The sequence below is a fragment of the Mirounga angustirostris genome, unplaced genomic scaffold (genome assembly GCF_029215605.1).
Source record: "Mirounga angustirostris isolate CCGP_5_RB_7025 unplaced genomic scaffold, mMirAng1.0.hap1 SCAF_243, whole genome shotgun sequence".
NCBI classification, from domain to species: domain Eukaryota; kingdom Metazoa; phylum Chordata; class Mammalia; order Carnivora; family Phocidae; genus Mirounga; species Mirounga angustirostris.
This window is the reverse complement of record NW_026991951.1, coordinates 16,900-31,396: the sequence shown is the minus strand read 5'-3', so window position 1 is coordinate 31,396 and position 14,497 is coordinate 16,900. Positions and strand designations below refer to the sequence as shown.

The window sequence follows — 14,497 nt, the reverse complement described above, 5'->3', positions numbered from 1 at the left end:
GGAAGGGGGCTGCACTAAACAGCAGATTTTCAGTGTACACAAAACAGCCTTCTTTTGGAAGAAGAGGTCATCTAGAACTTTCATAGCTAGAAAAGAGAAATCAATGCATAGATCCAAAACTTCAAAGGACAGGCAGACCGTCTTGTTGGGGGCTAATGCAGCTGGTGGCTGGAAGTTGAAGCCAGTGCTCATTTCCCATCCCCCAAATCCTAGGGCCCTTAAGAATGATGCTAAATCTACTCTGCTTGTGCTCTGTAGAAGGAACAATGAAGCTTGTATGACAGGACATTTGTTTACAACATGGTTTTCTGAATATTTTAAGACCACTCTTGGGACCTGCTCAGAAGAAAAGATTCCTCTCAAAGTATGACTGCTCACTGACAATGTGCCTGGTCGCCCAAGAGCTCTGATGGAGATGGACAATGAGTGTTCTTTTCATGCCTGCTGACACAACATCCACTCGGCAGCCCATAAATCAAGGAGTTATTTCAACTTTCAATTCTTATTGCTTAAGGAATATATTTTGTAAGGCTACAGCTGCTACAGATAGTGATTTCTTGGATGGATCTGGGCAGAGTTGATTGAAAACTTTCTCAAAAGGATTCACCATTCTACATGCCATGAAGAACATTCATGATTCATGGGAAGAGATCAAAATATCAGTATGAATATGAGCTTGAAAAAAGTTGATGCCAAGCCTCCTTGGTGACTTTGAAGGATTCAAGCCTTCAGTGGAGGAAGTAACGGCAGATGTAGTGGAGAGAGCAAGAGAACTAGAATTATGTGGAGCCTGAAGATGGGACTGTATTGTTGCAATCTCATGATCACACTGTAATGGATCAGGAGTTGCTTCGAATTCTTCTGACTCACTTTATTGTGATACTCACTTTATTGCCATGGTCTGGAACCAAACCCACAGTATGTCTGAGGTATGCCTGTATTGGTAAGTGCTAAAAAGAAATGAGCTAATCAAGCCATGGAAAGGCATGGAGGAACCTTAGATGTGTATTACTAAGTGAAATAAGCCAATCTGAAAAGGCTACATACTGCATGATCCCAACTCTCCGACATTCCAGAAAAGGCAAAACTACAGAAAAAGTAAAAAGATCAGTGGTTTCTGGGAGGGGGGGGGCGGAGGGAGGGATGAACAGACAGAACATAGAGGATTCTAGGGCAGTGAAATTACTATGTATACTGTATACTATGTATGCTGTAACAGTGAATACAAGTCATCAAAGATTTATCAAACTGGACAGAATGTAACAACACCAAGAATCAACCTAATGAAACTATGAGCTTTATGACATGTGGTTGTAAGTTGAGAGACTGTAGCACATGGACCACTCTGCAGGATGCTGAAAGTAGGGGAGGCTGTGTGTGTGTCAGGGAAGAAGGTAGATGGAAACTCTATACTTTTTGCTCAGTTTTGCTGTGAACCTAAAATTGCTCTAAAGAATGAAGTCAGTTTTTTCAAACAAGTGATGCCGGGGGCACTCAGCCTCATACCCTGCCCCTGGGGCTTTCAGTCTCGAGTGCAAGGGCAGGGCCAGACTGTTTGTTTTCCCATCTATTCAGGGACAGGCTGTCCCCTTGGTCCTCACTCAGTTTACTTGGTTTGACTCCTGGCAGGGCCCGAGGTTCCTCTCTTTCTTGGTCTGAGGACATTTCCCCAAAGAAAGGCTTATAGCTCCCCGAGATCTAATAGCAAGAGGCAAGGGTGGCCTTATTTGGCCACACCTGCCAAGGTCTTCCACAAGTGACGGCTGTGGCAGGCAGCATGAGGCCCTATGATGGTGATCCCACTCAGGGTTCTAACTCAGTACCCTAAATCTGACTTACGTGAAGGCCCAAGACTCCTCTCCCTGCTGACCTGGGACCTCCCCCACTTTTCTGTTACCCCTGAGGAGGATATGAGGCCAGCTCTGCCTGCCATTTATGCCTGGAGCTCTGAGGACAGTTTGAAGGGTTCTGTGAGTCTCCACTCATGTGGGTTTGGTGGCCCCTGAATGCTTCAGAGTACTCACCTTCCTCCCGGCACCCCTTGGAAATCCTACCTCTACTGACCTGAGTCAATCAACCTCAGACCAAGATCTTCACATTTTTGACCTGTTAAGTGGAAGTCAGTTTCAGCCACATCATTCCAAGGCTGTTTGGGGACTCTGAGGGCTGACAGCAGGGTCAGGAGTCTATGGGCCACACTGCTCTGGGTGGCTGCTCTCTTCACACCTCATTCAGGGTCCTCACCTTCATATGTGTCAGAGACTTCGAATCCTCCCCCTAGTGACCTGAGGCTGCCTCTTAAGGCAGGACTCACCTGTCCCCGAGAACCCTGCGGAATAAGTGAGGGGATGCTCAGACTGACAACTTTGCCTGGCATGTTGCTCTCCCCTGTCCTACTATAAAGGGATCTTCATTATGGTTCCTGTTTCTTGATTGAAGGCTTCCTGGGAAAGGCCATGTCCCTGCAAACTCTTGACCATTTTCCCTACTGCAAACCCTTCAGAGACTGGGTCCCTGTCCCAGGAGTGATGTGAGACAGGGGAGCTGTAACCCAAGGCAGAGACCCCCGAACACATGTGCTGTCAAAGGAAAAAAAAATACTTCATTTCTTCTCTTTAGCAACCAGACTTAGCTTTTTATGTAAGTTCTGTTTGAATAGATGTAACTTTCTTTATGGAAGGGAATATCCGAAATGATTTTGTGAGCCCCTGACTTTGGATATATAGATGATCCTATTGTCACTGAATATTATCTCTTTCTCTCCTTTATTCACACTTCTCAATTATTTTGATATGGTAATTGCTCTGGTTACGTATTCTAATCCAGTATCTTGGGCACAGAGTCTTTTTTAGTACCTGAGACAATTTTTGTAGTAGTGAGAAGAAAGGGGGAAATAAAGAATATGAAGTTAGCCTAAGGCTGGGAGGAGTAGAAAAGTATGGGCTTCAGACTAATTCAGGCCAGGGGTCTGGTTCCAAACCTGTCACTTAGCAGCCATGTGAAATTGGGCACAACACTGAACTCTGTGAGGCTGTCTTTTCATCTGTGAAATGGGTTTGATGGCTCAGTCTTGGGGACTGGTAGCATGTCCATAATGCACGTAGATGTGCGTGGCACATTGCCTGGCCTGTACTGAGCTTTCAGGGTGCCAGTTCTTACGATTAATTTGTCCCCTGGAGTTTCAACTCACTGCAATGAGATTTAATTTTTAATCCAGGGGATGTCAGGAACTATGCAGTGCTCTAGAACAAAGAAAACTCTATCAGACAAAATGGTGCTTAGCAAGGAACACTAAGTAATTATTTCCCCATTCAAGTATGTCATCCAATGTTGGCATAAGGTGGACTTCCTTAGTGGATGCAACACAAAACTCCTAAAATATATTTCAAGGCCCCCAAACGTACCTTCCTCTCAGCTGCCCTTCTTTCTAAACCACTCTGACTCTCATTCATTCAACCACCAACAAAAATCTAGACCTTGCCTGAGTTTGCCAAATGACAAACAAGATAACCTAATTTGAATGATGCTTTAGTGGAGTGGGCTCTGGCTCCCCCACCCCAGGGCCAAGGGTGCCAGTCCAGTGGATTCTGGGCATCCACTCCAAAGGAGTATACCCTTATTTCTCAGAAACTGTCTGGAGATGATGTAAATAAAACCTCGAATTTGCACACTGCATTCACCTGCCCCGGGACAAGAGCACAGGACACGTTCCATCCCCGCCTCGGGTGATTTCTCTCTGGCTTTCCCACCATCCCAAAGTAACTGGTCAGGGCAGTTTGCCATTCTGGGCTTAGTCTTTCAGCTCTGAATCCCACCATGTGAGGGCCTGGCCCCTGCTCCCTATGATAACAGCCTCATGGACCACCCGCCCCATGCAGCCAACTTAGAATTACCTCCCAATGAGGGACCTGCAGTCTCCGAAGGCCCGACGCTGCCTTGCTGCAGGGCACTGACACTTAACTGCTCTCATCTGGAACCACCTCTCTCCTGTTTTATCCCATCCTTCCACATGTCCTTTCGGTCTTAGAGTGAATATCACCATTCTTCCTTATATGATAGACGCTTCTCGACTCTATAATTTTATGGTCAATGTCTCGGTCTTTTTCTCAGCTCTCCCAGTGCTAGCATGAAGCCTTCTAAGAGCAGATGCTCAGGCAATGTTTGGGGAATAAATGAGCCTGTAAGCATGGGGTCTAATTCATTAAGGTTTAATTCTACATTCTTTAATTAGTCAAGCATGTACTGTTATTTGGAATTTTTTAAAACAGAGTAAAAGGGCTTAGGAAGCCAAATACCAACCATCTTGTTCTTTTCCTCTGTATCGATTCCATATATTTTAGTGCTTATTTTTTTCATGTTTTCAAGGAAATGCATACACCAATGCCATGTTACGTTGTACCAGATTACTAAATAAGATGGAAATTTTCCTAATTTGTTTTATAAAACAGCAAAACTCTTAACTCTTAAACCTGATAAACAACAATAAGCAAGACCAATGTAACTCATAAATTTAGATTATAATGCTAGATAAGCCTTCACTTCAAAGTAACAACATTTGAAAAAGAGCAAAAAATAAAAATGCTGATAAATTTCCAAATTACCCATACAGAACAGGAGCGCAGAGGTATTATACACTGTGTTCCCTCAGTCACACCCTGCCCTCCACTCCTTAGAACACTGACTGCTCTCTTCAGCCACAACATGAAGAATCCCCCTCAACTTCATTAGGTGTGGGAGGCACTGCTGGACATTCCCTGGGATATTCACTGGCCGTGGCATCCACCTCAGCCTGCAGTGTAACCGTGGCTTTGACTCGCTCTTCCTCATCTCGCAAAGCCTCTTCATACCAAGAGTGGAAAGCACTGGGGACGGTATGATTAATCTTGGCCCAAAACTCTAGCACTTTCATCTTGCTGGTCTCAGCGTGGGCTCGCGGGCCCCACAGGAACTCATAGCGTGGAGGATCACTGTTGGCCACCTGGCGGTACTCCAGGTACTTAAGCTTCACCAAATCTTGGGTGATGAGCTTCTTGGGCTCCCCAAATATGAAGTGCCTCTTCCCCGCATAGACTCTCATCTTATTCAGGAACTCCCAGATGTTCTCTTCAGTGGCACAGTTGCCCTTCATGAAGATCACACCCAAGAGATTCATCAGGAGACCAGTCTTGGGAAATCCTCTGCCACGGCTTATGGTCCCATTGTTGGGGAGGTCCATCTTGCTGACCAGGATATAGGAATGCTTGGTAGAATCGACTTCCTTTAAGTCAACACCAAAAACCACTTCCAAGCTGAAAGAGGCTCTTTTGAGGATCTCAAGGAAGCGATTTTTATGCTTTTTATTGACAATCTTCAGCATATCGGCTTTTGCGATGGGCTTTTTCCTTTTGTACATGTGCATCAGGAACTGCACCAAAATACCTGTTGTGTTGGTTAGAGGGTCTCCTTGAGACTGCACAGTGGTGAGTGGGGCCTGGGAGGAACTTCGCTTTTTCTCAATTTTGCAGTTGGCTCCTTTGTATGATCTTGTGTGAGAAACACCTGCAGACTTGGTGGATAGGGCTCTCTGAGACTTCTTGAGAGTGCTACGTGACCTAGCTGCAGGCTTTCTGTGAGGAAGAACACTAAAGGGAGGAGGGGCCAAGGAAGGGAATGCTTTCTCCTTGGCTGCAGTGGCCTGAGCACTCCTCCGACGCTGGATCCCACCTCGGGCTTGGTGGTGTTTCTCATGGGTGTGGAGCTTACTCTTCCGTCCCCGAGGCATGATGAGTGTGGCCAGGGACAGCAAGTAGGAGTGTGGGTAGGACAGCAGGTGATCTGGGCATGAGAGAAGAGAGGATGAAAGGGAGCACCTTCCACAAGGAGAGACCACCTTGGCTTTAACCAAGGCCGCCTCTGCAGGTTTCCGTGAGGACATGGCTCTAGGAAACCACAGGGCTCCTGTTATGATCAACCTGTACTCTGAGAATCCTGTGGAAATAATTAAAGGGAGCCTCAGGCTGCAGCCTGCCAGCCCTGCTCGGTGCTTACTGGGGTTGAGAGCAGCGGTGGCAGGTCTAGTCCTTGTGGGATCCTCTCTACTCTGGAGTATGAGGATCCTTTCAGTTCACATTCAGGACCATCATATCAACTTTTGGCAGGGCCTGGGCCCCCTCCTCTGTGCTGCTCTAAATTTACATCTCAAACCCAGGTCCTCAACTTCTTGGGACCCCTCAAGAGGAACTAAAGGGGCACCTTGGCCCATTACTGCTGGCTCAGCCCACTACTGCCACCACCTGCTGACAGTTCTGTGGGACTCTCTGTTCTAGAGTCATTGGGGTTCTCAGTCCTCATTCAGTGTCCTCACCTTGGCTCCAGGTAGGGCCTGGGACACCTTCCTCTGTTGATCTGATGTCTTTCCCCTCAAACAAAGGTTCTCACCAACCTGATGCCATCAAAACTAAAGTAGGGTTCACACACCCCTGACTTCCATGCCTGGGCTCCTTAATGCTGCAGACAAGGGGGGGGCTTTCTGGGGGGTGAGTACCATCACTCTTCATTCAGGGTCCTCACTCTGACTTCTGTGAAACCCTGGGTCTCCTCCCTCTGCAAAATTGAGGCCACTCACTTAGTCCAATAGCCTCACCTCTGGGACTCTCCAGACAGAAATGAGGCGGGTGCCTCAGCCTAAGAAATATTCGGCGTTTTCCCAGGGCTGAGAGAAGGGTCAGAATTTATGAGACACACTTTTTAGAGTTGATGCTCCCCCTTAGTCCTCCCTCAGGTCTCTGACCTTAACTACAGGTAGGACTTAGGACTCCTGCCTCCAATACACTGGTAGGACTTAGGCTCCCTGGCTCAGAGCAAATCCTTAAATTCTGAGTCCCTAGAGGGGAAAGACAGGGTCCTCCATATAGGACTACTCCCACCTAGAGCCTCCAGAAATAAGTTCAGGGATGCTGCTTTCCCTAACTGGGAAGAGACCCCTCATTAGCACTCAGGGACCTCATTTTCACTGCAGACAGGGCCTAGGTCTCCTCCATCTGCAGGACCCAGGCTACTCCCTTAGACCAAGGCCTTCCCTATCTGAGACTTTCCAGGCATAAAGTCTGATAGCTCTGCCAACAGCAGTAGTGAGACTTAGTGGGGCCTCATGTGTTATGGATCTGGATGGTCCCCTCAGTCCCCATGCAAGGTCCTTACCTTGACTCCAGACTAGTCCTGAGAATTCACTCTCAGGGGGCCAGAGGCCTCACCCACAGACAAATGTCTTTACTTCCTGGAAACTGAATCGGAAGTAAGGATGAGTCATATCCGGCCACAACTGCCCAGGGTCTCTAAGGGCTGAAAGCAGGGGCAGGGCTCTGAGAGACCCCACTGTTCTGGAGTCGGTGGTCCCTAGGTCCTCACTTAAGGTATTCCTTTTGGTATCTATCAGAGCCTGAGACTCCTCCCTCCACTAAATTTGAGTTCACCAAGCTCCAAACAAAGCCTTCACTTCCAGGAGCTCTCGGGGAGTGGGAGGTGGTGGTTGTCAGGGCCTGTCAAATAAAACTGTCCCTGCCTGGAGCCTCCCGGAACCAAATGTAGGGGTACTGTTTTCTGTCACCATCTCTACTGGGAAGAGATCCCCCTCATTAGCATTCAGGACCCTCCCCTCGGCTCCAGTTAGGGCCTACGTTTCCTTCATCTGCAGAATCAGGGCTACTCTCTTAGACCAAGGCTTTCCTCCCTAAGACTTTCTAGGCAGAACTCAGTGTAACAGCCATGCCAAAACCTTCCATTGCCGACCCCAGGGGCAGTACTTTGTGGGGCCGCTTTTGTTATAGGAGGCGGAATGGTCCCTTCACTTCACATGCAGGTCCTCACCTTGACTTCAGAGAAGTCCTGGAAACCCACCCCCGGCGGAACAAATGCTACGCCCACTGGTCGATGTACCTCCCCCACCCCCGTTTCCCAAGCGGAAGTTCAGGTGAATCATATCCGGCTATGGCTGCCGGGGGTTCTGAGGGCTGACCGCAAGGACTAGGCTCTGTGGGATCGCAGTGTTCTGAAGCTGGTGGTCCCTAGGTCCTCAGTCAGGGTCCTCACCTATCAGGCTCTGATAGATACCAAGGTGAGGACCCTGACTGAGTGAGGACCCTGACTGAGGACCTGGGGACCACCAACTTCAGAACACTGCGATCCCATGAACTTGGGACTCCTCCCCCTACTGACCCAAGTCAGCCAGCCCCCAAGGCAAGCCCTCACCTTCCTGAGTCCCTAGTGAGGAGTCAGGGTGCACTGCTTCTGACTTAACTGCCTGGGGCCCCAGAGGCTTGAAAAGAGGGACAGAACTGTGTGAGCCTCTGTCTTTTGGGAAGAGATTCTCTCATTAGCACTGAGAGTCCTCACCTTGACTCCCAACCCTCTGCAGAAATGGGGCCCATCCTGTTAGACAAGGCCCTTCCCTCCCTGAGACTCACCAGGCAGAAATAAAAAGCCTTCTCGCCCTTATAGCTCTGCCTGAAGCCTCTCACGATTAAGAATGGGGGCGAGGGTTTGTAAAGCCCCCTCATTTGTGGGTCTAGCAATGTCCTCTTTACTCACTCAGGAACCTGACCTTGCTCCTGGCCAGTCGTGTGACTCCATCCTGTCTGACATGAGGTTACTCTGCTGGGATCAAGGGCTGCTCCTTCCTGAGACCTCCCAGGTGGAAGAGTGAGCCACATTACGCTAGGGATGTTTGGGTCCTGAGAGGTGGACAGCAGAGTCAAGTCTCTTTGGAACACCACTGTTCTGGAGTCGGTGGTCCCCACATTCATCACCCAGGGACCTCAGCTTGATACCTATCCAACCCAGGATCCTCCCTCTACTGAAGTGTGACCATTCTCCTTAGGCTAAGACTTTGACCTTGCTGAGAACTCTGAGGAGTAAAAGAGGGGATACCCACTCTGATTGCCTTGCCTGGGCATTCTAGGCCTGAGAGCAGGTTTGGCAGGTCTCTGAATGACCCCCTATAATGTGGGGTGGTTGTCTCCCCAGTCTTCGTGGGGGTCCTGTCTCTCAAATCAAAGAACTGGGAAACTCCACACCCACAAAAACTGGAGCAGTGTCCCTAATGCAAACCTTGCAGGTTCTTGTCCCTGACTTGATGTGAGATAGGAAAACCACAACATAAGACAGGGGACCCAAGAGAGAGGCGGACTGTCAAAAAAAAATGATGCTGATCTAGCCTTTTTTTCAGTAGTCAGAGCCTCTTGGGTGACTTCTGTTTTAGTTGATTTACTTCCCAACAGGAAGGAGTTTTCCAGGTTGGTTTCGTGATTCCCCAATCTTGAGGGTATCTGACACTGCATATGTAGATCGTCATATTGTCAATGAATATTATCTGTTTCTCCTCTTTGTTCATGCCTTTGATTTACTGTGGTATTTCTAACTACTTTAGCTATGTATTTCAATCCAGTTCTCTGCACACAGAATCCTTATTTCACCCCCTGAGGTAGTTTGGAGTATTAAGGAACACAAAGTTTGCTTTAGGCAGAGAAGAGTGGAATGATGGTGTGTTCGAGAGGAATTCAGACTAGGGGTCTAGTCCCAGCCCTGTCACTTACTAGCCCTGTAAACTTGAGCATATTACCAAACTCCAAGACAAAGAAATCACAATCACCCATAGTGCTGTTTAGTGATGTCAATTATGTAATATATCCTCATTAGAGGATATAATATACAGTGTGTTTGTGGGAGAGATTTTCTCAGTTGGATACAACTTAAAGTTCTCAGAATTTTTGTCAATGACCAATATTTTCCCTAACTTCCAGCTGCCCTTCCATCTGAATCACCATTATTTTCACTCATTTAACCATCAGCAAAAACCTACTTTGCCAAATTACACGCAAGATAAAGTAACTGAGTGCTCTTTCGATAGAGTGGTCTATGACTCCCCCAATCCAGGGTAAAGAGTGCCAGTCCAGTGGGTTCTGGACACCCACCTCAAAGAAGTAGAACCCCTATTGCTCAGAAACTCCCTGGTGATGATGTATATAGAACATCTAGTCTGTACACTGTGTTCAGATGCACTGGGCAAGAGCACAGACACCTACCACTTCTCCACTATGTGGAGATCTTCTCTGGTTTAGCCACAATCCCAAAGAATATGTTAAGGACAAACTTCCATTGCAGGCTTAGTTTTTCATCTCTGAGGCCCTCCATCTGAGGGCCTGGCCCCTGCTCACCGCTCCCATAAACCTCATCTAGCCTGCCATGCAATCTCACTTGAAATTTCCCCTCGCTGAAGGGCATGCAGTTTCCTAAAGCTCCACACGGCCTTGCCCCAGAACTTTGGTACTTGACTGCTTTCAACTCAAGCCTCCTCCCCTCTTCAAACCCCTCCCCCCTTTTTACTTGTTCTTCAGATCACAGAGAATATATCACCATCTCTTTTTATATGATAGCAGCATCCAGACTCTAAAATTCAATGGGCAGGGGCTAGAACTTCCTGTTGCTGTTTTGAGTGTTTTTTTTTTTTTTTTTAAAGCATCCCCAGTACTAGCCCGAAGCCTTCCAAAGAGCTCATTCCCACTTAAGGATTGGAAATAAGTGAGAGTGAGCATGAGGTCTAACTCACCAACATTTCATTTCTCTTACACACCTGAATAATCTAAGCAAGTCTAGGTATATAACTTCTACTTTTATGAGAAGAAACACTAGAAGGAATTAGGCAAACCAAGAATTGACAATCTTTTCCTTATTTACACTTTTTTTTCCCCTTAATGATTAAATATTTATAAAGTGCCTACTGTATACTAGGCACTGTGCTACAACCCCAAATAAGACAGAATGTCTGCTTCTTTACAAACAACTTTATTGAGGTATGATTGACATACCAAAAGCTGTACACATTTAATGTATACAACTTGATGAGCTGGAAGATAAGTATGCACCTGTGAACCACCACCACGAATCAACGCCATAAACATACCCATTCCCTCCAAAAGTTTTCTCCTGCCCTTTTTATTATTTTTCAGGAGTACAATAACAATTAACATAATATCTACCCTCTCAGCAAACTTTTAAATATCCAGTATGACATTGTTATCTATAGATGCTATACAGTATATTTCTAGGACTTATTCACCTTCTAGAACTGAAACTCTGTATCCCTTGCCCAATGCCTCTCCAATACCCCTCCTCTCAGCACCTGGCAGCCACCATACTATTCTGCTTCTATCAGTTTGACTATTTTAGATTCCTTGTATAACATGTATTTGTCCTTTTGTGTCTGGCTTATTTCACTTAGCATAATGTTTTCCAGGTTCATCTCTGTTGCTGCAATGGCAAGGTTTCCTTCTTTTTAAGGTTGAATAATATATGTATATGCCATATTTTCTTTATACATTCATCCAACAATGAACATTTAGGTTGCATCCATGTCTTGGCTATTGTGAACAGTGCTGCAATGAATATGGGGTGCAGATATCTCTTCAAGATCCTAATTTCAATTCCTTTCAATACAGACCCAGAAACAGAATTGCTGGATCATATGACAGCTCCATTTTTAATTTTTTGAGGAACCCCCATACTGCTTCATAGTGGGTATGCCAATTTACATTCCCATCAACAGTGTAAAAGAGTTGTCTTGCTCAAATACTTGCATTTAATCAGCTTACTCTCTACTTGGGGAGAGAGCAAGACAATAAACTTTGTAATTGTTGTGCTAAGAACACTTAATGTGAGAACTACACTTAACAAATTTTTAAGAGCACAATAAAATATTGTTAAATATATTCACAATGCTTTTTTCCTAAGCACACCGATTTTTCTCTTTTTAATTTTATTTTAAATCTATTAATTAACATATAGTGTATTATTAGTTTCAGAGGTAGAGTTTAGTGGTTCATCAGTTAGGCACAAGATGTTACAGCAGAATCTATTCATCTTGCATAACTGAAACTATACCTGTTCAACAACAACTTCTCATTTCTCCCCGACCCCCAAGCCCTGGCCACCACCATTCTACTCTGTGTTTCTATTTGTTTGACTATTTTGGATACTATATAAATGGAATCGTGCAGTATTTATCCTTATGTGACTGGCTTATTTCATTTAGAATAATGTCACCCAGATTCATCCATGTTGTCCTATGTAAGAGGATTTCCTTTATTTTTAAGGCCAAATAATATTCCACTGTATGTATATATTACATTTTCTTTATCCATTTATCTGCTGATGGAGATTTGGGTTGTTTCCATATCTTGGCTATTTTAAGTAATGGTGTAATGAACATAGGAATGCAGGTAACTCTTTAAGATACTGATTTCATTTCCTTTGGGTATATACTCAGAAGTGGGATTGCTGAATCATGTGGTAGCTCTAATTTTAATTTTCTAAGGAATCTCCAAACAGTTTCTCTATAATGGCTGTACCAATTTACATTCCCACCAACAGTGCACAAGATTCCCTTTTCTCCACACTCCCACCTTGTTATTTCTTGTCTTTTTGATAATAGCCATCCTACTAACAAGTTTGAGGTGATACCATTTGAGGTGGTATCTTTACTTGTTTGTTTGCTATTGAGTTGTACGAGTTCCTTGTATAATTTCGATATCAGTCCCTTAGATATATGGCTTGCTAATATTTCCTCCCACTCCACAGATTGCCTTTTTGTTGATTGTTTCCATTGCTGTACAGATGACGTTTGGTTTGATGTAGTCCCACTTGTTTCTGCTTTTCTTGCCTGTGTTTCTGTTGTCATATTCAAAAAAATCTCTGCTAAAACCACTGTCAAAGAGATATTCCCCTGTTTTTTCCTTAGGAATTTTATGGTTTTGAGTCTCATTTTTAAGTCTTTAATTCATTTTTCATTAATCTTTGAGCATGACATAAATAGCTTCCAATTCAATTCTTTTGCATGTGGATATTCAGTTTCCCAATAGCATTTAATTGAAGAGACTATCCTTTCAACTATGGTGTATTCTTGGTGGTCTTGTTACCGATTACTTGACCATTTATGCATGGGTTTATTTCTGGGCTTTATTCTGTTCCATTGGTCTATGTGTCTGATTTTATACTAGTATAACACTGTTTTGTTTTTGTTTTGTTTTGTTTTGAGAGAGAGAGAGAGAGAGAGTGTGTGTGTGTGGGGGGGTGGTGGGTGAGCAGGGGCTGGGGTAGGGACAGAGGAAGAGGTGGAGAGAGCATCTTAAGCAGTCTCCACACCCAGGGCAGAGCCTGATGCGGAGCTTGATCGCACGATCCTGAGATCATGACCGGAGCCAAAAATCAAGAGCTGGACGCTTAACTGAGCCACCCAGGCACCCCAACACTGTTTTCATTAATATAGTTTTGTAATATAGTTCAAACTCAAGAAGTATGATGCCTCCATCTTTGTTCCTTTTTCTCAACATTACTTTGGTATTCAGGGCCTCTTGTGATTTCATATGAAATTCAGGGTTTTTTTTTCTATTTCTATGAAAAATTCATTGGAATTATGAGGTTACTGCACTTAATCTGTAGATCACTTTGAGTAGTATGAATTTTTTAAAAAATGTTAATTCTTTCCATCAGTGAACATGGGATATCCTTCCTTTTATTTGTGTATTCTTCAATTTCTTCCATCAATGTCTTATTGTTTTCAGTGTATAGATCTTTTTCCTCCTTGGTTAAATTTATTCCTATTTTATTTTTTGACACTTTTAAATATAATTATTTTCTTAATTTCTTTTTCAAATAGTTTGTTGTCAGTATATAGAAACACAACTGATTTTTGTGTTTTGATTTTGTATCCTGCAACTTAATACATTTATTAGTTCTAAAAGTATTTTGGGTACATGGCATCACCTCAATCTCTTCCCCCACATAGAGAGAAGTCACAGTCTCTCTCGGGGCTCAGCTGTGCCAACTTGAGGGAGGGGCTGATGCCAGTGAAGTCTAATTACTGTTCCTACCCATTTCAAGTGTAGTTGATCTCAGTTTTATGCTCACATGTAGTATCCCACTTTCTTGAATAGATTCTGGACCTTCCATGAAGATATTTGTTACTTATATCATAGTTAACTCTGTGCTTCTGTGGGTAAATAAGGGCTGGAAATTCTTACTCCACCACCTTGTTGGTACCAAAACCTTTTCTTTATTTCTTGATACCAACAATTCTACCACAGGGCTCATTCACATTTGCAAGAAAATCCCCATTCATATGACATGTTATTTTACTCTAGACCACAAAAAGAGATGCAAGGTGGGGCACCTGGTTGGCTCAGTCAGTTAAGGATCCAACTTTTGATTTCAGCTCAGGTTCAGATCTCAGAGTCCTGAGATCAAGCCCTGCCTTGGGCCCTGTGCTGGAAGTGGAGCCTGCTTAAAGATTCTCTCTCCCTCTTCCTGTACCCCTCAACCCCGGTCATGTGCACTCTCGCTCTCTCTCTAAAAACAAAGAGAGAGAGATGCAAGGATTTTTAATTTGTTACACAAAATACCAGAACATGTATACTTACACTAATCAATAGCAATACATGTGTGATACATATTATTCATAAACACAGAT

The 14,497-nt window shown here is 44.6% G+C and overlaps 1 protein-coding gene across 1 annotated transcript; it reads right to left on the bottom strand.

Moving 5' to 3' along the window:
• Positions 1-4,690: 4,690 nt before the first annotated feature.
• On the bottom strand, positions 4,691-5,914 carry MAGEB3 (MAGE family member B3). Its single transcript, XM_064583980.1, has one exon. It carries the CDS (start codon positions 5,912-5,914, stop codon positions 4,691-4,693), a length of 1,224 nt encoding a protein of 407 aa, XP_064440050.1.
• Positions 5,915-14,497: the final 8,583 nt, after the last annotated feature.

Coding starts and splice junctions, on each gene's coding strand:
- MAGEB3 (XM_064583980.1), bottom strand. CDS start 5,914: ATGTCCTCACGGAAACCTGCAGAGGCGGCCTTGGTTAAAGCCAAGGTG.